The sequence below is a fragment of the Poecilia formosa genome, unplaced genomic scaffold (assembly GCF_000485575.1).
Source record: "Poecilia formosa unplaced genomic scaffold, Poecilia_formosa-5.1.2 Scaffold161, whole genome shotgun sequence".
In the NCBI taxonomy this organism is placed as follows: Eukaryota; Metazoa; Chordata; class Actinopteri; order Cyprinodontiformes; family Poeciliidae; genus Poecilia; species Poecilia formosa.
The window spans coordinates 14,094-36,649 of record NW_006800100.1 but is presented as its reverse complement, the minus strand read 5'-3'; the positions used below and the strand labels follow the sequence as shown (position 1 = coordinate 36,649).

Genomic DNA, 22,556 nt, shown 5'->3' with positions numbered 1-22,556 from the left:
ATCTACACTTTTCCCAATTCCACCGTATTTGTAGGTAATTGCTGCATTAGATTAGATGCATTAGATTTAACAACAAGCTAAATTCCCCATAGTTGTGCTCTAAATGATAAATCAGGCTCAGGAAAAACATAACAATAACTGTGCCCTATTACTTGGATTAATGAACAGCCTGTCCTCGTCTGCCCTCAGATAATTCCCACACATTCATCAAATCTCCAGGGCATGGATTCCACTAATTCCAGCAGCATTACCATAATAGGATCTAGTTTTATGAGCAGGTGTGACAATCGCTTGTATATTAAATAGCATTTTTCTCAGTTACTGTACACATGCTGACAGCTTTGGATCAGCATCCATGTCCAAATAGGCAGATGAGGGATTCATCTCTGCTGTGGAGCCATGAAACCTCCCTGTTCCTCCTCTAGCCAAACCTGAACTCTGCATTTTATCTTCTCCACAGGGACACAGACCCGTTTTCAATCATAACTCTGACCTCAGACACCCGTGTGTGTGTGTGTGTGTTTTTCTCCACTCAGCGTGGGGCGTACACTCCACTCCATTCCACCACCCATGCTGGCTAATCCCTGGATCCTGTGAGTAGGACCATGATTTGTGGGACTGTGTTGCCAGGGGGAAGGTGGTAGCGGTGGTGACGCTCGGATCCTGTTGGAAATGACAGCTGAGGAAGGCGGATTGGAGCTCGGGGACCAGAAAAGCAGCAGAGGCAGGAGATAGCGAAGAAAGTGCCGCACTTCGCCGTTTTCAAAGGGTGTGTTTGTGTGTGCTGGAGAGCAGCTTTTAGCCTCTCGGCTAATCATTTGTCATGGATCAGTGTGTGTGCATGTGTGCGTGTGTGTGTGTCGTCTTGAAGCTAAACGAAGCCGTGTGTGCGTGTGGGGATACACGCATCTGTATGTGACTGTGGATGTGTGTTTGTTTGCTAACATGTCAAATCTAACATGTTAGCTATAGTGCTAATTTACCAAAGCTAGTTGGCTAATATCCTAAATTAGCTCTTTCTGGGTGCCGCCTGAATGCAACATGTCCAGCTGTGTGTTAGAGATATTGTAGCTATTTTAGCACCCTTGCTACAACAGTTCAAGATAATTTCTTATATGAAAGGTGTATTAGGTGTCAACTGTTGGACAGCAAGGTAGGCTAATTTTGTTGGCTAATAGCTTAGCAGCTGGCTCGCTAATTGACCCAGTTTAAAGGGGCAGAGGCCGTGTTGGCGTTCCAACGCGACACAAACTTTGTTTACAACTTTTCTCCCCCGCCCTTAATTATTTTGTTACACTTTTCAACAACAGTTTCCCATTTCAGACCCAACACCCTGTTTTCAACTCTGAACCTTCAGGTAAAAGTTTTCGTTCTGCTACGTAAAATGTTTTTGGACTCGTTTAGCTCTGGGTACATTTAATCCGCTAACTCCATCAACCGTCGCCTCACGTGCCCGTCTACGCTGCAGGGAGAATTCACGTTGCCATAGCAACGTAAACAAAATATGTAAACCAGGGTGAAGACGTGTAGATTATCCATTACATATTGTATTAATCCCAGAGAGAAAGTAAATGTTGCTCTAATTTTTTTTATAATATATGGAGTCATTGTACATGCTGATGGCTGTGGGCAGGAACCATCTACTGTAGCAGTCTGTGTTACAGTGTATCAGAAGAAACCTCTGACTGAAGACACTGTTGTCAAAATTTAAAATTTTTAAAAATCCTTAAATGGAACATTTTTTATGATAGATTTATTAACGACAAGCCTAAAGGGATGTATGTAAAAACTATTTATTTTAAAATATAATCTCTTATAACAAATTTTAAATTATGCAAAGATCATGTTGAGGTGAATTGAAATCACAGAGCTGGTTCATTGTTCCTTTGTTTCATTAACTCAATTCGAGATATTAAGTAAAGTACAGCCTTAGTTGTACTTTAGTAATTATGCCAACTCCAAATTCACTTTCTCTGAAATGTAGAAGATCTTATAAGATTAAGAAATATTTTTTATTCAGAATATTTTTATTCAGAGGCCTGATTTTCTAAGCTTCTTATGGTTTAGAAAATCATACGGAAGAAAGCTAATTCTCCACAAAGAGGATAATCCACACAGTCTATAGTGCTGTAACCAAGCATATTTACAGAAAGTTTAGTGGAGGGAAAAAGGTGGTAGAAAATGTTGCACAAGCGATACCTGCATAATTGTAAACAAATCACTGACTGCCTGTAGAAAATACAAAATTCTGGTGTAATAAATGCATTTATGCTCAAAAAATTGACATTAGTTTGACCTTTTTATATTGCCTTGAAACTTTCACAAAATGGTCTTTCCTTAATGTTCTACTCATAGTTGCTCTTTGCCTGTTTTTCATATAAAAGTTTATTAATGTTACAAAACTATAATTTTGCCAGTACCGTAACTTCAAATACAGGGAGCCCAGACTCACTAATACTCATTCACAGTTAAAATGCCTAAACATTGAGAATACAGTTAAAATGCTGGGATTCAAGCTCAAACTGGAACCATTAAAATTAAACCAAACCACCAAGTCTGCAAAAATCTTCCCACATTCTACTAAAAAATGAACTATAATAGATGGACAATGTCAAAATAGGCTTAAAATTATTATTGTTTAACACATTGTGATTACAAGGTTGAGTTGTTTAAAGAAACAAAGCCTTGTATAAATGTCACAAAACTTTGTTTTTATGTTCATTTTTCCTTTGGTTTAATGTGTTATGATTCTCTGTTCTTCTGCACCAACAACCCTCAGAGTCTCATGATTAACACCAGGCAGCACATAACAAGTCAAAACAATCAAAGCTCTTTATTTAGATAGAGGGAAATTCATTGTGTTATTTTGGTACATGGAAACTCTCAGAAACTGTAACTATTCAGGTGGAGTCAAAACCTTTCTTTTAATTACTTAAAATAAGTAAAAAGGCATAAATAAAAACTGTACGTAGTGGGTTGAACTCTTTTTTTTTAAACAAAGCTTCCTGTTTTTCTTCTTCGGTCCTCAGGGTTGCTGAGATGGAGTCGCTGATGAACGCGGTGACGCCGCGCTCTCCGGCCCCCGTTAAGAAGCTGTCTGAGGTGGACTTCCGCTCAGGGGCCACGCTGGAGCAGCTGTCGGCCCAGGTGTCGGAGCTGGTGCTGCTGGAGCAGGGGGAGTTTGGAGACCAGACCGCCTTAGAGGTCCACACTGCCAAGGACTTCATCTTCAACATGCTCGGTAAAAGAAACATTTATTTCTCTTATGTAACTTTTACACATTTACACAATGTGTCACCATGTCGTGGCATTATGAGACAAATAATCTACCTTCTCCCAATGCTAACTGGAAACAACCAATCAGAGGCAGGAGGCAGGTCTTGGCGCTGTCAATCATGCCATATGCGTGCTGCTCACACTCTCCCAGTTGCTCTCCCCATCAGCATAGCCTGTTGTGAATGCTGAGGCTATTTAGCATGGCCACCACCAGTGATGGCAAATAAATGTTTCTCCTTTAGCAGTAAGATGTTTTTCCGCCTTTAAACGTGTATCTGCGCGTTCATCAGGCTGATTGACGGCGCTAAGACCCGCCTCCTGGCCCTGATTGGCTGTTTCTGGTACATTTCTTCAGATGACAATAGCAGCTCAGGGAGGATATGGAGGAAATGGATCTTTTCACATATTATCTGTTTCATATCAAACTGTTACAAAATGAAGACAGTTTCAATAAATATGTAAAAAATCTATTTTTAATAAAAGTTACATAGTGCAGCTTTAAGGTCAGATAATCGATAAGGACTCACCGTAGTTTTTAGGGCAATGCGTCCTCTTGGTTAATTACGTAGTTTTTAATCAATCAAGTTTATTTGTGTAGCACATTTCAACAACAAGGCACTTCAAAGTGCTTTACATCATAAAATCACAAAAAATCAATAGTTGAAACATTACATTTTTCCAAGTCATTACACATCAAAATGTTAGCTGTATAAATCCTTGCAAACAGTTTCTCATGTGATTATTGGCTTTTTCTGGTAAATTTGAGAACAAATCTGATTGAAACTTGGTGAGGCTCAGATACTAATCACTCTGACTAATCTTCAGGTTTGTACCTTCCTACTCCATAGTGGCAGGGCAAGCTTTGGTTATTCTTGTCCAGCCTTGTTTGCTACAGTTCCAAGTTGTTTTAAAATATTCAGTTATTGCTTTGAATGTGTAATGTCTAGGTTGGTACGTATCTTTTGGGGTAGCCACATTGTGACTGGTTGAATATTAAAACCATTCAAATAACAGCAGGAATGTAAACAACTTACTGAGCTGCTGGGAGGAAGGATCTGTGGTAACGCTCCTTTGTGCACCTGGGATGCAATAGTCACTGAAGGAGCTTTCCAGTTCTTTTTTTTTGTGCTAAATTAAGAAATCATGTCAAAATGCTTTGGTGAAATTACATTTTTGTAATTGTTTCAGCCCATAGAGATAAACATCATCCCTCCAGATATGGGTTGGGTTAGCAGTTCTGTGAAGAAATAACCCGTCATTAGCTTTAATCAGTCCAGTCTGCAGCGTTTCTCTCTGGTTTTCCATTTCGCAGCTGGGACACGGTTAGGTCGGGTTTGGGGTCTTTCCCAGATTCACTCTCTGGCTCCAGAGGTAAATAAATCGGCACCGGTTCTGTTCTGTGAGTTCTGGAAATGTTCTCCGCTGCATTTCTGATTTGAATCGTTTCTATGGGAAGAAAATATTCAGCGAGCCAGAACAAGTCGTCTCTTTTTCTGTTTCTGCTTGTTATTGGTTGTAGCTTGTGCCACCACAATGTTGCAGCTGTAGAAGTGTGTATTTGGTCATAAGGTTTACAGTGTTGTATTTATTTTTCCAGGTTTATTAGGAATTTGTTTTAGTTTACTGTGACGAATAGGGGAGCTTTGCTGCTCTGCTTTTTCTAGGATCATTTGAAACGTTTTGCAGACAGATGACAAAGTGGTTGTCAGAGTAGATACAGTAAAAGGAAACGAGTTATCCTTCATTGGCCCATTTTTTTATTTGATGTAGGAGTATCTGTATCTGAGATAAACACACCTGGATAAGTTGGATAAATAAATATAAAGTTAAACCCAGTAACCCTCGTATATAGATTGTGTTGATTTGAATCTACTCTGCAAACTTTGCTGTAAACCTAGTTTTAGCTTTTAGCTGCAAGTTAAAAACAAAAGATGACATATGAAAGTGTGTCCAACAGGTGGCACTGTTTCTCCTTTCTGTCTTCTAACGCTCATCTTCCTGGCCTCTCTCGTTGGTGTTGATATAAACCAGTTAAACATTAAAAGACGGCTTGTTTAGAAGCCGTTTTTCATGCTCAGTGTTTCTGTATCTTATTAGCCGGTTTTCCTCTGCAGTTTGCTGGTTGATGGATCGCTCTTCTTCTCTCTTCCTCGCCTCACCCAGTGAGAAACGGCACAAATCAAACTGGGATACAGCCTCTCCTTTCTCATCTTCTTGCCGCCGCACGCAGACACACATCACTCCCTTCCCCCTGCAGGAGCCTCTTTGCTGCTCCCGTCGTTTTTTTGAACATCTCCTGATGGCTCCTTTAGGTCTTGCAGGCGGCTCAATCACCAGCGGCTCACCGGTGCGAAGGAGGGAACAAATAAAAGTTTGACACTTTGAACAGTTGGAAAGTTTGCGTTTAGATTCTGGGCTTGTAAAGCTGAACGTGCGGCGGCTTCGATGAAAGGAAGCAGATATCGTCCTGATCTGGGGGAGTCGTATTTCGGCGCGCTGGGCTGCTCTTTTCTAAAGTTTGAGCTGCAGACGGATTCTCACTTGGGCTGTCAAGGAAAAGGCAGGAGAGGAGATTAAACTCGCAAACAGACAGTGATTTTCCTCACAGCCTGACAGATTCTCATGCTCTTATTTACCTCATGTTTGGGTAAACAATTCGGTCTGCCTTCTGGGGGCTACTGTATAAATCTTTTAAGATGAAAAAGAAGAAGAAACGGATCCCCACTGGTGGAAGAACGAGGAGGAGTTCAAAGGTCATCCTCTCTCTGATCTACGGGAAGACTGCTGCTTTCGATCGGATCTTCAGAAGTCATGAACATCTTTCTGTTTGGGTCCAGAGATGGACGTTTGTATATAAAAAAAAAAAAAAACAGATTAAAAGCTTAAACTGCACTGCAAGGAGATCCAGACATGTCCAGAGGGATTTCCTCTTTCTTCTTTACAGCAGATTTAAACTAAAAATCAAAATCAGCTGAAACAAAAATCAACTTCTGTGATTTTTTTTTTTCTACTCCCAGTGAGGCAAATTCACAGGTTGAAATGTGATTAGTTGTGAAGAAGGTGAATTAAAGATAACAAATTCAGAAAACTGAAGAAAAAATACAGCTGGAACTTTAACGTGTTAATTCCATTTAATTAAGTACATTGATTTTAACGCATTTTTGTTTTTACATACAAAAGTTCTGAGTGGAACCTTTGTGTTCGTGTTTCTGGTACGCCCGTAAATCTGACGCACAAGCGACATCCACAAACAATGATGGACGACAGAGCCACTTTTCATGCTTTAAGAAACAATAACCTAGGTAAAACATTAAAAAGAATAAACATATTTATTGTTCTTGAGCTCATATGTCTTTTTATTCAGTAATGTAGCAACAAAATGTTGCTTATTTTATAGATATACAGAATCCTCAGCTTGAACAGTTCTCTGCAGACCCCACACATTCTGGACACAAACTGTTTAGACTTTTCCTTTCAGGTCAGCTTCCACAGAAACAGTTTTAGCATATTTGTACTGTTAGAACTTGTAGTTTTTATTTTTTTTATATGTAAAATAATGGCTCTACATACACATAAATGCTTTTTCCTTTTGTCCTTTTTACGCTTGAAACTAAATCCTTTGATTGTTCACACAATGTTGGCCAAAAAAGCTGATTTGGATTCTGAACCAGCCCAAAATGGCAACTAAAAAGGACATTTTTAAATGTTTAATTAATTTCATTTACTCCAAATCAATTTGAACCTTGATTTAAATCATTAAAAGACGATAATTATGATGAGTGGATGCCAATTAGAGCTTCTTAGTCTGTGCAGAATGACCCGACCGCTGCTGAATATTTCACCTCATTTAAAGGAAAAAGTCATTTTTTTATTCCAGATTTTCTCCCTTCATGGAGGCGTCTTTCTGATCCAGATGTTCTGCGTCTCGGGCGTCGAGGGGCCGGGCGCCAGAAACCAGCCTCCGCTTTATTATCGCACGCCCAACTAACCCTCCGTTAGCGCCGTTTCCGATTTGGGAGCACATCTTTGCTCGGCAGCTGGGACCAGAAGACGAATCAAAATCCTCGTTTGATCAGCCGCTCTTTGTTTGTGCTACAATTTTCATCAGCTCAGACGCGGAGCCCAATCGGAGCCAACGCTGTTGTTTGGCTGACAGCGGCGTTGAGTCTTTACGGTTGGGGAAGCCGGCGTGTCGGCGAATCTCCCAGCAGATGCTGATGAGTTCGCAGCCTCCTGCTGCAGATTGCACAGCTGTCTCTGATTGAAACGGCGAGCAGAGTCTCCGTGGCTCAAGGCGGAAGATGTCACATCTGATCCGTCGTTTTAGGAGTCTTCTCGGCTCCTAATTGAACATGACTGGGGTTTTGACACCGCATGACATCGTTTGACAGAGTCTTCAATTAGACGATTAAGGGTTTAAAAATCTCCAAGTGTTCCTGCGGCAGCAAGTGAAACGATTAGCCACTGTCAGAGGATGACGGGGCCGTCTGACCTTTTGTCTGAGTGTTCATGAAAAATCCTCATCTGTACCTCAGCTGGAAAATCTAGTTTGGGTCGTCTTCATATTGACTCATAAACTGTTGATTTTCTCTGAACATTTTCCAATAAGTTGTTGTTTTTACAACTGGGAGAAGCTGATTAGGAAAGCCAGAGAATTTGGAGGTTTTATGGATGCAGAGCAGAGACAGAAAGAGGAAAGGATGATATCCCCAACTCAACATCTCTCTGTCCAACTCTTTAACCCTACAGATAAATAAAACTAAGGTTTCATTCACACCAGCCATGTTTAGTCCACTTTAATCAAACTCCAGTCCGTTTGTCTTTAAAATCTGGTTTATTTGGGGAAGTGTGAACTCTGAGGTGGACCAAACACAAACTCTGGTCCACCTAAAATCCACTGTCTCTGTTCGATTCAAGTAAACTCTGGTGTGACTTGAATGCCAAACTCCAAAAGCAGGAAGTAGACTACAGCGCAGGGCATTCTGGGTAAATGCAACTGAAAACAAACAAGCTAGCCTAGCGCTAGTGAGAGAAATGACGCTTGATCTTTTAACAAAGACAAAAGAGAAATCCAACAGCCACTAAAACCTGACGCTACTCCGTTTTCATGTTGTTTCCTTCAGTGGTTCTTGGTGCAGCCACTGCACCAAGAACCACTGAAGGTTCGCTGTCACAGCTGCTGCAGTGAAAGCGAACTGCAGCAGCTGAAAATGTAACAAATGTAACTTTGGTCCCCAGTCGAACTGGGTTTACCTGACTCGGGGTTTCCTCCAGTGTACGTTAAGCCTGGCAGGCCACCAGGCTTAACTTGCCCCCCACCAGGCTAAGTGTTATTAATTTACTTTAAATTTTTAATTTTTTTATACACCAATAACATTCACAGTAAAGAAGGATTAAGCTAGGCTTTCATTTGATGCGTTGAACTGGGTTTGAGGGCCCGTTGGCTTCACACGATTTTATTTCCAAATTATGATGCCAGCTAGTTCACCTCCACATTTTGTAACTTTTAACATTTTTTAACACAAAAACACAGTTATGCTGTTGGCATGTAATGACAGTGAGTCTTATAGAAATGGTCTTTAGTCAGAAGCTTCTTGAGAGTCAATGCAACACTGACTGCTACTGGATATACTTTCTGTCCACTGAATCACTTGGTTGATGAGTGACGGCAGTATTTAATTTCTTTTTTAAGATAAATAATTTAGCTTACTTCCAGCTGAGGCATCTCAAACTCTTTTTGTGTTTCTGTTCTTCGATGTGACATCTGTATCATTTGTCTTAACATCCTGTTTGTTATATTTATGTAGAGAACCTAAAGAAGTAGTCAATCGAGACCTGGAGAACAGCTAACGTCTGCAAAACAGATTCACTTAAAGAAGTCGGGGGCAACAGAGCTGCTGTAAAAATCTCAGCCCGCCATGGTTTTTCTCCTCTTCGCTGATAATTCACTGTCATTTAGCGACGAGTAAAACGGCGGCATTACCGAGATCAAAGCAGCAGAGAGGAACCGAAATGACACCGACGGCTTCCTCTCTGCAGGTGGTTCAGACACACCACGTCTGTCATTTCTCATCCCCATCTCACTTACACACACACACACTCACACACACTTACACACACACAGAGCAGGCCTTTTCTGAAGCATCTGTTTCTGAGCTAATCTCCTGCCGTAGTGTGAAATCATGACCAGCGAGGTGATGGAGAAGATGATCAGTCTGAATTAGACTGGAGATGAAGTCTGGAGGTTTATTTTGCTTATTTTTGTTTAAACTGGGGGTCGGCAGCCAATGTTGTGGCCATTTATGTTACATTTTTGTGAATCATAACTTCTGTCAGTTTAGTTTTTTCTTCAGGCAGTTAAAATGTTTGGAACCAAAATCTGTTATTTTAATTTGTTGTTACTTTTGGAAACTTTTAGAAGCTCCCATTAACTCAGGGGTGACCAAAGTGCGGCTCAGGGGCCATTTATGGCTCCGGATTGACTCTGGGTGGCCCTTGATCACAGTTCATGTAGTTGATGCAGATTTGAAAAGGATTAAAATGAAAATTGTAAGGTACAACACAAGATATTCAACTAAGTTTTCTGCTTTTAATTTCATTTATTAGTAATAGGGACCAAAAACATTCAGATTCTTTGACTGAAATGCAGTTTTGGCCAAACCTGTTTAATAAATTTGTCAGAATAAAGCATGTCCTGTCCTTGTTGCTAAAGAGACGTTGGACTTTTTTCGTTATTTCATAAAAATATTGAATGTTTAGTTTGTTTATTTAGCTGATAAAAATAAATATAATATTTTTAAATTTAAAACATTATGAAAATTGAAATTTTTTGGCCCTACTTGACATTTTTGGCTTCGTGCTAAAAAGTTTGGTCACAACCGCATTAATTTAAGAGATTAAAGCTGCAGTTTGTAGCTTTTATAAAACATATTTTTTACACATTATTTGTTAAAACTTTATTTGTTAATATTATTTGTTAAAACTGTCACAATGCCGTAACAGTTTAGTATTAGACTGTGAAAAAATGTAGCTCCCAGTGCTAAATAGAAACTACCAATCAGAGCCAGGAGGCGGGTCTTGGCGCTGTCAATCATGCCCGTATGCTTGCCGCTCTCCTCTTCTTCGCTGCAGCTCGTGCAGAATGTCGCGAATGCTAAGGCTAGTTAGCATGGCCACTGATGACAGCGGATAAACGGTTCTCCTGTAATGGTAATTTGTTTCTCTGCCTTTAGCACATTTAGAAGTGTGTACATGAGGATGATTGACACGGCTAAGCCCCTCCTCCTGGCTCTGATTGGTTGTTTTTGGCTCAGGGAGGAGGTGGAGGAGATCGATCTTTTCACAGATTTTTCCTCATTCTGTCACGACATGGTGACAGTTTCAACAAATATGTAAAAAACATATTTTTTAAATAAAAGTTACAAATTGCAGCTTCAAGTGGTTAGATGAAAAATCTGCAGAATGTGTCGCTTAATGGTGTGAATAATTGATTAATCGATAAGTATAATCATTAGTTGCAGCCCAGGTCTAAAGAGCCTCATGCCTGGTCTAATGGATATGGAGGATTTCCCTCTTTAAACAACAAATATTAAAGAAATGCCTAGTTTCTAGTTAAAGTATGGATGTTTGAAGTAATAACTTTGCTTCTCACTCTGAGGTAAATCATGCAGGTTTCTTAGCAATCACTCCCTGTTGGGCGCTTGGTGGTTAAATGGAGGCTGTAGAAATGACTGTCGCTGCTGTAATGTGAGTTTAAATTCACTGCACTTCAGCGTAACTTATGATTATAATTTACTGAAATTCTGCCTGGTTTTCCCTCTGATGGGACATGAAATGAGTCTTTTGAGCCGGGAAGGCGTCCTCTCCTGGAGACGTACATCCGTTACAGGATTAGGGTTTAATCCGTGGCTGTGAAAGCAGCCGGGACCGGCTCCATTCCAGCTCCATTTTCCACATTCGGACGGCGCTGGGAGTGTTTCCGTGTGTGTGTGTGTGTGTGTGTGCGCGCTGGTTTGTCCTGGTGAGTGTTTAACAGTTTCCATTTAAAAAATTACATTTTCTTTTTTATTATTTTTTGGAAGAACTTCAAACTTATTGCGGAAAGCGTGGCGCTTGCTAATTGATACGGTTTTTTTACATCTTCTTGGCTATTTGACCCAATTTATTAAAGGCCGATTAAAGCAAATAAATCAGAGCAGACTCTGCTGCAAACCTGCTGAGCTGTTATCTAATGTCTGCTCTTCCTCTTCAGCTTTTATCCACCCTTTTTCCTCTTAACTGATTTTAAATGTTGCAAATCAGTTTGAAAATCTGGAAACTTCACCTTATCTGTGATCGGTGTGAAGAAAAACATCTGCTCTCCATTGCTGCTGTAGTTAAATCTGCTGTGCTGCTTTATCCTAACTTTACAAATTAAAGTTTAGGAATAGTTAGAAATATTCCAAAACTGTAGAAACTCATTAAACTCGATGAGTTTAAACAGCCTGGAGCTGGAAAAATAAAGAGTGAAACCAGTGAATGTAGAATAACTTCATTTTTCCTCATCACTGAATCTATTGCTGTCTTTAAAGTAATTGGAAACCAGAAAATGTTTAATTATGAGAAGGTCAAAGGTTGATGGTTGGAGGACTGGCAATGGTAAAATAACCAAAGAATGAATTCAGCTGCTGTTCTTTAACCCTTCAGACTAAAGACAAAAGGTTGGTCTCTTTGTCAAGATGTCAGTCTAAAGTTCTCATCTTTTTTCGCCTTACGCCATTTTGAAATCAGCAGCAACTCTGGTATTTGGCCACTGATCTCCTTGGATAAAAAGTACTTCAATATAAACATGTATGAGTCGTGTTGGTATGTGGAGAATTAAATATTCTCTGTTTGTTGAGAAGCAGCAGATCGTTAGCTTTGATTGGAGTTTAAAAGTTCTCAGTGGGTTTGAAATCAGTTGCGTAACAAACACCAGAGGCTCTTGGTTCACCGCCGGGATCCTGCAGTTCAACTTTCAGACGATGTTTTTCTTTCTTAAAACACCTCCGAAGCGCTCCGGCTGTTTTTATCCAAAGAAGCAGAGAAGACAATGTCCCGCTCATTAAGTCTCATTTCTCCTGCTCAGATGTTAGATTAAAACCACTTTCACTCAACGCTCGCACCTGTTTGATGTTCGTCTTAGAAACAGAATAAAATCCGACTCTGTGTTGAACACAGCTGCACAGAAATGCAAAGAGAAACGGGAAGCTTTGGTTTAGTGCCGTCAAATAAGATGCAGTTTGACTCCTGTATGGGTTTATTTTCAATCTCTGGATGTTCCTCCGTTTTATTTTTGCTCGATTTTATTTTACCTTTAATGACGTGAGGCCATCCAAACAAGTTAATTGGTGCATTAGCAGTGAAATAGATGCTAACAACAAGAGAATCCCCAAAATCCCCTAAGTTGAAAGCCCTCAGGGGCCAAAATTACATTTTATATAAAGACATAAAAATAGTTTTATTGTGAATTCTTCCTTTTTTACATCCACAACAATAAATTAATCTACTAATATCTTAATTAAACATTAGTATGACGTTAGCCTTAATCTTTACAGTTACTTAACTTTTTGTTGCTATATAAAATGCTTTGGTTCTGGTGGGTCCAAACTTTTTGCATCAAGGACCAAAATCGCCAACTTCAAATTCCTTTGAAGCCAAAATTAGCTCTTACTCTCCAACTGAAACACAAAAATGATAGTTGTGAATTCTTCTGCTGGACAAACAATAAATTAAACATTATTTTTAATTAAACCATCATTTGTATGACATTTGCTTTAGTTTTTACAGTTATTTAACTTTTTGGGCCAATTATTAATCGTTTTTGTTAGTCTATAAAATGATCTAGTTCATTTCCAGCAACAAAAATAATCTTTATATATATATATAAACCTTTCCTATGTTTAGCCAAATATAAGTGATGGGTGTGCTTAAGTGTGTTTCTGGGTAAAAAGGTTTGTGACATGACTTTGTATAAAGTTAAACATTTTCTGTTGAAGAAGATTTGAGCTTTCTGTGTAAATCTCATCCAAAAACAGTTACATAAAGTGTCTATGGCGTATGACTCCATACGCCATAGAGCCACATTTCCACCAAATTTCTGCCTTTAGCTGCTATTTGTAATTTAAAAGAAAAATAGACTTTAGCTGCATGGGTAAAAACAAACATTTTCAGTAGATATCCCAACATAATGTTATATTAGGTGTTCAGATGCACTTAGTCAGCGCGGGGCGCAGCTCTGGACTGTGTATCGTAATAATGTTCAAAAACAAAAGTTCTGCAACTCACCCTGAGAAACTTTCCACCGGTACCTTCAGGCTTTCTTTTAAGTGACCCGATCTTAAGCCATTTGTCTGTTATTATTTTCAAACACAATCTTTTGGTAAGCTAGCTGTAGCGTCGCTCATGTAATGGCAAATTAACAGTTGTTTACATGCAGTACCTCTCGGACCACAGTTTGAGGAGGATTGTCGTAAATCCCCTCTGGCTGATAAACACCCTTCCTCAGCGTCTCTCCCCTGCGTCGTCTGCGCTTCACCTCCGACCTGAAGCAGGTAGCAGTCGCCTGTGGGCCACTTCTCCGTCAGATCAGGCTTTCTTCTCGGTTCTCTCTTTTTAAATGGGCTGAGATAATTTACTCCAGGGGGGTTCCCACGGTCCCAGAGCCCGAAAAGTACACAACACAGCTAAGTAGTCGTGGAGGGATTTGGAGACTTGAGTTTCTCTGTCAAAGTTTTCAGAGTGAAGGAAAGAGTGGTTTCAGACTCTGGGGAGTTGTGGTACTGGCAGGATTTAAGCTGCAACAGGAAAACGATGCATCTCGTGCCTCTTCCAGATGCTTCATGTCCCGCTGTGTGAGGTTGACTGGAACGAGCTGCTCTGACGGTGATACGTTATTCATAACTGTGTTTTCTGAAACCTCAAACTAGTTATCTCTGCCAGAAAATGAAGCTTTTTTTTAGTACAGGAGCCCAGAATGGACAAACAATGGGCATGATTTTTTATACTCATCATTGGTTCATCTGCTGGTCAGCAGATGTTGCTAAAAAGCCAGGAAAAATAACACAGGAATTAGTTCTAAACCAACTTACCCGATTAAATACAAATCTAACTTTTGCTTTAACACTTATGCCAGTGGGTTAAAATATAAGGTGATCTCTAATTTATTTCAATAATCGATTAATCGTTTCACTATTAGGGCTGGGCAATACGGCTCAAAATGTATAACGATAAGGCTTTCATTTTGGTTGATAATTATTTTTGTTTTCTTTTGTCTTATCTGACGTATTGCCAGACCTTCCCTGTTTTATCCACAGTTTTTACACCTGTAGTTTTTATTCTTAAGCAGTTATGAGACACAGTGGACAAACCTTAAACTGCTGCTGCGCCAGTTACTCAGCAGGCTGCTGCTAGGTAACTGAAGGGTGAGTGAGTTGCTAGGTAGCCAAAGAGTGAGTGAGTTAGTCCTTGTTACTAACCTAGCTTAGCCGTGATAGGCTGAGCAGCTAAAACCTTTCTTCTGCCTACATTTCCCAGAATGCTGCGCAGGTCTGGATCGGAGTTCAGTGAAATTATTGAATATTCTATCAGACGTATTATCCATTGATATTGATCACATGTCTAAAGTGATATATGTTATTGATTTATTGTCTGGAGCTACTTAATATTTTAGTCATTGTGGTACTCGTATGCAATCTACAACTTCACCAGCAGATGTCACTAAAGTCCAATAAAGAAAAAGCTCCTTTTAGTTGAGCCTTAAGCAGCATAAGGTTGGAAAGGAAAATCAAAATTAACTAAACTAAACCACAAAAGTCGATGCTGATTTGTTAACGGGGAAAGCAGCTGCTGGTCAGTGAGCACTCCGGCCGGATCTGTGTGACCTATGACCTTTGGTGAAGCTATTCTCCTCTGCTGAAATCACCAAACTCTTAACTGTTTCTCTCCTCTCCAACCCTGCCAGGTTTAGTCCAGAAGGTGGACCAGCGCCTCCCGGTGGCCAACGAGTACCTGCTGCTGTCCGGCGGCGCCCGGGAAGGCGTCCTGGACCTGAACCCGGAGGACCTGGGCGAGTACGCCAAGGGGGCCGACTTCGACCTGGACTTCACCCTGCTGGTTCCCGCCCTGAAGCTGCACGACCGCAACCAGCCGGTGACCTTGGACATGAGGCGCTCGCCGCCGTGCCACTCCTGGCTCAGCCTGCGCCTCTGCGACTCCAACGTCCTGTCGCGCTGGAGCGTCTGCTGCCAGGAGGAGAGCGGGCTCCCCGCCGAGGAAGACGAGGACGAGGAGGAGGAGATGGGTGAGAGAGAGAGGAAGTGAAAGACGAGCGACTGGATGGAATAAACAAAGATGAAAGTGTTGCTGCAGATTGGATTGAGCGCGTGTTTTCTTCTGATGCACGACGCTGTGATGCAATTTCAGCCCGCAGCAGATGGGCTGTTTTTCACAATAAAAGCCCTCAGAAAGGCTCTGAGTTCAACTTATGAAGCAGAACTAAGCGGTGGAAAGTGCAAGATAATGCAGCGGTTTGCAGATTACTCCAGAAAATCAATCTGCAGCACGCTGGCGAGGGCGGAGGGGGGAGTAATGACATTTATTGATATGAATCTGTTTAATTTTTAGCAGTTTGGGACGAAGCGTCAGCTGGATTTTCTGGATGTGTAATAACATTTCCCACCAGATTTCAGGGAGCTGTAATTGTCGAGGCAGGGGAGCTGATTAAATCAGGCTAGATGACAGAAAGTGTCGCACCAAATGTGTCCCTGAAAGACGAAAAAAATCCACCTGGGTCGATGGTTCCCAGTGGAATAATTAGATTTTGACACCTTTCTCTGAAAAGTGTTCACACCCCCTGAACCAACACATCCTGTCCTGGTGCAAGCCCAAACCTTGATGCTTTTCATGACATTTACTTGACAAAGTAGTGCTGATTGTTAATTTATAAATAGAAGAAACATAAGACGGGGTCAGTGAAATCTGTCAGCTTTGTGGTAATTTATTCATTAGAGTTCAGCACATCATCCCAAAACCAAAACTTTTATGTAAAATGAACTTTTTTGAGCCAAGTTTCAGTTTTGTCATCCGATTTTGCTTCATGTCACTTTAGAGTTGGCATGAATAGTCAAAAACAACATTTTATGGCAATAATTTGGTTAAAAGGCTAAAAAAATGGCGTCCATCTTGAAACTGTCATTCTGAACTTTATCATAAAATGAACTTTTTGAGCTTCACATCATGTTATAATGTTATAATGTGAATCGGACCTGAAGTGTTGCTTTGATGCGTTCATGAATGTTTGAGAAATCCTTTAATCACCATGGTAACCGTTCAGCTGTCCTGGTTGGACCTAGCCCCGCCTCCTGGGAGCAGCTCCTCCCTACTCAGTTCCTCCAGACTAGCCAGTAGCAATTAGCGAACACCTCCTGAGCTGCTTCAGTGAAACGCTGGTAAAAATGCTGTTAAAGGGTTGATGGAGGAGCAGATGTGTGACGACTTCCTGAAGGCGGTGTTTCAGAAAGAGCAGGAGCTTCTTAAAGAGACAGAGACCCAATTTTAATTTGTGATATTACTAAGGAAAATTTATTTCAAGTCGTATCTGATACATAGAGCATTTTTATAACAACTGAAGTTGACATAGTTACTTGATTATGCTATAAAACAGCACAATGTGACTGGAAAACACAGTAATACCCCTTTAATTAGTTTATGGGAAACATGAAAAACATTTTTATGCTCACTGAAAGGTTTCCCGGTAACTCTGCTGTACAGGTAAAGGCTCCATCCCGTCGCTGGGCTCCCCTCAGTCCCTGGACGGCTGCTACTTCTCGCCCAGCCTGGTGGCGGACTGGTTCTGGGGGGTGGTGAGCGAGGCTGTGGAGGAGCTGCGGCGCAGCCCGCAGAGAGGCATCCCGACCGCGGAGCGGCTGGAGAGGAACGGGCCCCTGACCACCATCATCCTCCAGGTACAGAGCCGCTGCTGCCTCCTACACTGAAAATGTTATAAAAAAAATAACAAATGGTCGGTTCTGTTCTGAGATTCAACAACCTCCATTATTTAAATTCCTCAAGGCAGTTTATCTAAATTGTATTTTACTATTTAGCACCATCTGCACCGACCAGATAATTATTTGTGTTGGCAACACTTATTTTAATTTTGCTTTTTAATTTTTAAAAGTTAATGTTACTTCTCATCTGTTCTGCACTTTATCTTTTTTCCCTAAACTTAAAACTTGAGACTTAAAGTGAAGACTAAATAGTTTATTTATCATTTTCTCTTTTCTCTTTGGTGTATATATTTTACTAGCTTAAGCACACTGCAAAAAAAAAACAAGACAAAAAAAATCTTGCCAAGTATTTTTGGTCTAGTTTCTTGTGCAAATATCTTAGCACACTTAAAAAGAGACAAGACTAACTTAAAAGTGGCTTTTCAGAAATATATAACAGCTTGTTTTTAAGTCAGTAATTCCTTCAAATCGATGGAAAAAGTTTTAGTTCTATTGTCAGATTATTTAACTCATTATTTAATTTACTTTTTCTGCAATTTTAACGAATTATTGACTTAAACAAGCTCCTTTAACTTCCTGAAAAGTTATTTATAAAACAGTTTTATCCTATTTCAAGTGTACTAAAATATTTGCAGTAGGAACTGGACCAAAATTTCCTTTTGTGTTTTTGCAGTGTAAGTACAAAAACATTTGCTGAAAGCAAATCATTGTCTCCTCTGAGTCTCTTATTCTGGTTTTATTCTGGTTTTCTCTCTGTTGGTTAGTTATTTCTTGTGTAAATGTTTTCTTTTGTTGATGTTTTTTTGTTTGTTTCTTTTAATTGAGCTATCTGTCCTTTGACTATTTCGGGGGGTGTTTCTGCTTAATTGTCTTAAAACAAAGGATGAATTTCATCTATTGTGCTTATTCCAACATATTTGATTAATGTTCATTTTCCTAAAGAAATAAATTAAAACAGAAACATCAAAACGGGACTTTTTTAAAATTTTATTTGATTACTCGATTAATCGTCAGAGTAATTGTTTCCATCAGTTCTGTGCGGGCGTTGCCGTGGCGATAAAACCACACGTGTGTGTGTGTGTGTGTGTGTGTGTGTGTGCGTCCTTCCTGCAGGCGGGCTCCAGCCGGGTCCTGTACGACCTGCTGCCGGTGGTGTCGTTCCGGGGCTGGCCCGCCGTGGCCCAGGGCTGGCTGACGGCCAACCACTTCTGGGACGGTAAGATCACGGAGGAGGAGGCCATCTCTGGGTTCTACCTGCTGCCCTGCTGCTCCCCGCTGGGCGGCCGGCCCGACCGCGAGTGGAGGCTGGCCTTCTCCCGCAGCGAGGTCAGGAGACGCCCAGCCGTCTTTTCTCACAACTGTAAAACATATTTACAGTTAAACAGATATTTTCATTCACCTAATAGAAAGACACATGCACAGTTATTTCCCATTGTCTGAAGTTAAACCAGATCAAACTTCAGTTATTTATATTTGCTAAATGCTTCAAAACTTAGAACATTTTTTACCAGAGATTTTTCTTTTGTTAAGGAGCAGGAAGATCATTTACCTTAAGATTTTGCTTGATTTCGTGTCATAACTATTTATTATTCCTAATGACTCAATGACAGATAAATCCATGTAATCCAATAAAGACTGTTTTATATTTTCTACGTTAACATTATTGAAATTGGAAGATTTTATTTTTTTGTTAAAGGTGACCTATTCTGCAAAATTTCCTTTTTCTGCATTATTTTTATTCTTCCATTTGTGTTTCTGCTGCTTCTAAAAAAAAACCCTGAGCATTAAAAAAAGAAACACCCAGCCGTCTTTTGGCAATAAGTTAATGATTTCCTGGTGCCTGGAAAATGTTAAGTCACATCTGACGGGCATTGTACAGTCACCTAGCAACCCCAGCCGAGACCAGCCTGTTACCTAGCAACCCAAGGTAGGATTTAATGCTGTATGTGCTGTACAATGGCTGCTGGAAAACACAAGTGTTTTGTTGTTGACTTACCATCCAGACACCACTTGCTGCATTCTTGTTGGTTGTGCAGGAGGCTCTACTTCTGCTTTTCAAAGATGTACGATCATAGAATTGTCCATCTGTTTGCAGCCATCATTATGTGTGTGGGGGGGCGTGACCAGCAACAGCTTAATTGGATTTAAAGTGACAAATGGCCCTAAACCATCTCATATGAATATGAAAGAGGAACTTGACCAGACTTAAATCTCAATATTTAAAAACGATTTTGGGCAAAAAAAAAATGTAGCAAACATGTTTTGTTGTTGCCCATAAACCTGTCTGACCTGTTCAAGGAAGCATAATAGGTCACCTTTAGATCAGTGTTTTGTTCTCTGACCAGTCTGGTGTGTGAGAGAGAGACTCTTCAAAACATAAAAAGTACTTCTTTTTTATGTTTATCTTTTTTATGTTATCACATTATTAATATAAATGATACCAAATAGCAGTGAATTGAAACGGTTGTTTTGTCTCCAATGTCTGGTGTTGGAAAGGCTTTAAACTAACCTTGAAAAGTTCCTGAATTTTGCTGAGGGAAACTTGTGTGAGTCCTGACTGTAACCCGGCTCCTGCGCGGTTCTGATCCAGGTCCAGCTGAAGAAGTGCATCCCGTTCCCGATGGCGCAGGCCTTCCAGGCGGCCAAGGCGGTTCTGTCCCGCATCCTGGCCCGGCCTCGGTCCGGCCTCAGCCTCTACCACCTGCGCACGCTCCTGTTCTGGGCCTGCGACCGACTCCCCGCCGCCTACCTGTCCTGCCCCGAGCCCGACGCCCCGGGCCGCCTCCTCCTGGGTCTGCTGGACGACCTGGCGCACTGCATCCTGGGTAAGAACTGCCCCAACTACTTCCTGCCGCAGTGCAACATGCTGGAGCACCTGAGCGACGGCCAGGCGCTGCTGGTGGCCAGGAAGCTGGCCCACGTGCGCTCGGACCCCAGCGAACACCTGCGGGCCGCCCTGGACCAGGCGCGCCAGGCGGGCCAGCTGAAGAAGGAGCTGGCGGGCGGCGCCGCCAACGGACACGGCTCGCCGGGACTCCACCCGGCCAACGGCATCATCTCGCCGTCGGAGGACAAGCTGGCGCAGCGGCTGCAGCAGCTGGTGACAGAGAACCCCGGGAAGTCCATCTCGGTCTTCCTGAACCCCGACGACGTGTCGCGGCCGCACTTCCGCATCGACGACAAGTTCTACTGAGAGTCTGGAACTGTACCCTGCTGCTCCGTCAAGGCAGGATGTCACTTTTATAAAAATATTTGTTAAAACCGTCATCATGTTGACAGTTTATGAGACAGATAATCGAGATTGTTTCAGTGCAAACAAGAAACAACCAATCAGAGCCAGGAGGCAGGTCTAAGTGCTGTCAATCATGCTTGTGTGCTACAATACAGCTTGTCAGCAGAGCCCATGGTGAATGCTAAAGCTAGTTAGCGTGGCCACCAATGACTTACCTCGTCACAATAACAAATTTACTTTGTGATAACGTCGGCGGCGATAAATCGTCCCCGACGTTATCGTGATAAATAATATTGTTTTGAGAACATTATCAAGTTATAGAGATAATAATGCAAGAACACATTCTCACAGACCAATGAACTTTAATTTCTAACAAACATTTTAACACTGGAACAGGAAGACATTTTAAATATCTAATATAAATAAACAAATTAACATAAACAAGAATTTAAAAAAAAAACACCAGACTGAAGAGAAAAACAAAATGTCATCCAAATAGAAATTACTGAGATTGTTTTAATTATTTGATTTATTTCAACAAGTCCATCGATGACGGCAGATAAATGGTTTTCTTGAGTTGTTTCTCTGCCATTCGCACATTTAGGAGCGCATTCATGTGGTTGATTGACAGCGCTAAGGCCCTCCTCCTGGCTCTGATTGGCTGTTTTGGTTCTTCAGTATTTCTCCAGATTATCTGTCTCTAGTGACAGTTTTAACAAATATGTAAAAAAAAAAAAATAAATTTAATAAAAGTTACACACTCCAACTTTAAGTCTTAAAACCAAAACCAAAACATTTCCTCCTGGAAACAGGTGTCCAGTAAATTTGCTGTTGCCACGGCGACCGTTGTCTCCTAACGAGCTGGCCTTAAGGAGACCGAACAGCTGTAGCCTGGACGTGAAAACGCCTGTGTTGGTCGTTTTTTTTTTAATCGAGAACCAGAGACTGTGTGTTCATGTCTGCCTTAGGGGGTCCGAACACGGCGAACCCTCCACAGAACCCTCCTGACTCGCCCCGTTTCGTTTCACATCGTAGCGGCCGACGGATGAGTCAGAAGAAATCGAGCCGATGAAACAGATTGCAAAGTCTGCGAGAAAAGAGTCTCTTTTTTTTTTTAAACTACTTTTTTGTTGTTTTACACTCGGTTTGTGCGACGGTTTCTTTGACTTCTCTCAGGTATGCACAAAGTTTCCTGTTTTTATTCCTTTCTAAAGCCTCTAATGACGTTTTACGTCTTCCAAAGAGCCGCAAATGAATTGGTCTCACAAAACAGAAGCACCACAATCAGAACATAAAGATATGTTTTCCTCCTCCAGATGTCAAGTAAATTTAGTCAGTTCATTTCTAAGAAATCAGCAGAACAAACCGACTTCCTCCAAAGACAAAGAAACACTCCTTTCATTTCAGGTTCATTTTTATTCTAGCTGATTAGCTTTTTAGTGTTCTGATCAATTTAAGCCGCTCTGCAGAGGACTAAACTAAAAATATGATCTATTAGCTCTAAAATTTACAACAGGGCGACTGTAGATAAAAAAAAATAAAAGTTTTGCCAAAAAACTGAGACAAAGCTCAGAAATTTTCTAGAAAAAACACATTTCTGAGCATGATGAAATAATATTTGCTAGGAAAACTGAAATTTTAAGATTATTTTTTGTTTTATTTTGTTTTGGGGGTTTCTTTTGAGAAAAACAAATTAAATTTCTCAGCTTGCAAAGTCAAAAATGTGTTAGAAAAAATGTGGAAATTTCTGAGTTTCTAAGATTTGGGTGTTTGACATTTTTTCAGAATTGAATCTAAATTTTGAAGTTTTTTTTTCACATTTCTGACTTTTTTCTTCTGAGATTAAAATCTGGATTCCCAGCTTTAAATAAATACACAAATCAATATTTTTCTCTGAATTTTGGCTTTTTATTTTCTAATAATTCTGACTTTACTTTTCTGAGATTTAAGTTGGAATTCAAACTTTAATCTCATAAATCTGATTTTTTGTTGTCAGTATTCACTTTTTCACATAATTCAGTTTT

At 40.7% G+C, this 22,556-nt stretch overlaps 1 protein-coding gene across 2 annotated transcripts; it reads left to right on the top strand.

Annotated features, from left to right (window-relative positions):
• Window positions 1-397: 397 nt before the first annotated feature.
• tmem102 (transmembrane protein 102) lies at window positions 398-20,880 on the top strand. 2 transcript variants are annotated; one of them, XM_007564578.2, is made up of 6 exons: window positions 398-769; window positions 3,030-3,241; window positions 15,257-15,595; window positions 17,065-17,258; window positions 18,414-18,626; window positions 19,891-20,880. In XM_007564578.2, the coding sequence occupies exons 2-6, from the start codon at window positions 3,040-3,042 to the stop codon at window positions 20,491-20,493; spliced, it is 1,551 nt and encodes a 516-aa protein (XP_007564640.1). In that variant the 5' UTR covers window positions 398-769; window positions 3,030-3,039; the 3' UTR covers window positions 20,494-20,880. The 2 variants fall into 2 exon arrangements, with proteins under 2 accessions (XP_007564640.1, XP_016533214.1); XM_016677728.1 differs by lacking the exon at window positions 398-769 and adding an exon at window positions 793-1,357.
• The last annotated feature ends 1,676 nt before the right edge of the window (window positions 20,881-22,556 follow it).

Excerpts from the sequence above, each read along its gene's own strand:
- tmem102 (XM_007564578.2), top strand. The coding sequence starts at position 3,040 with ATGGAGTCGCTGATGAACGCGGTGACGCCGCGCTCTCCGGCCCCCGTT. Across the intron at positions 17,259-18,413 it reads TGACCACCATCATCCTCCAG|GCGGGCTCCAGCCGGGTCCT; the intron begins GTACAGAGCCGC and ends TCCTTCCTGCAG. Across the intron at positions 18,627-19,890 it reads TGGCCTTCTCCCGCAGCGAG|GTCCAGCTGAAGAAGTGCAT; the intron begins GTCAGGAGACGC and ends GTTCTGATCCAG.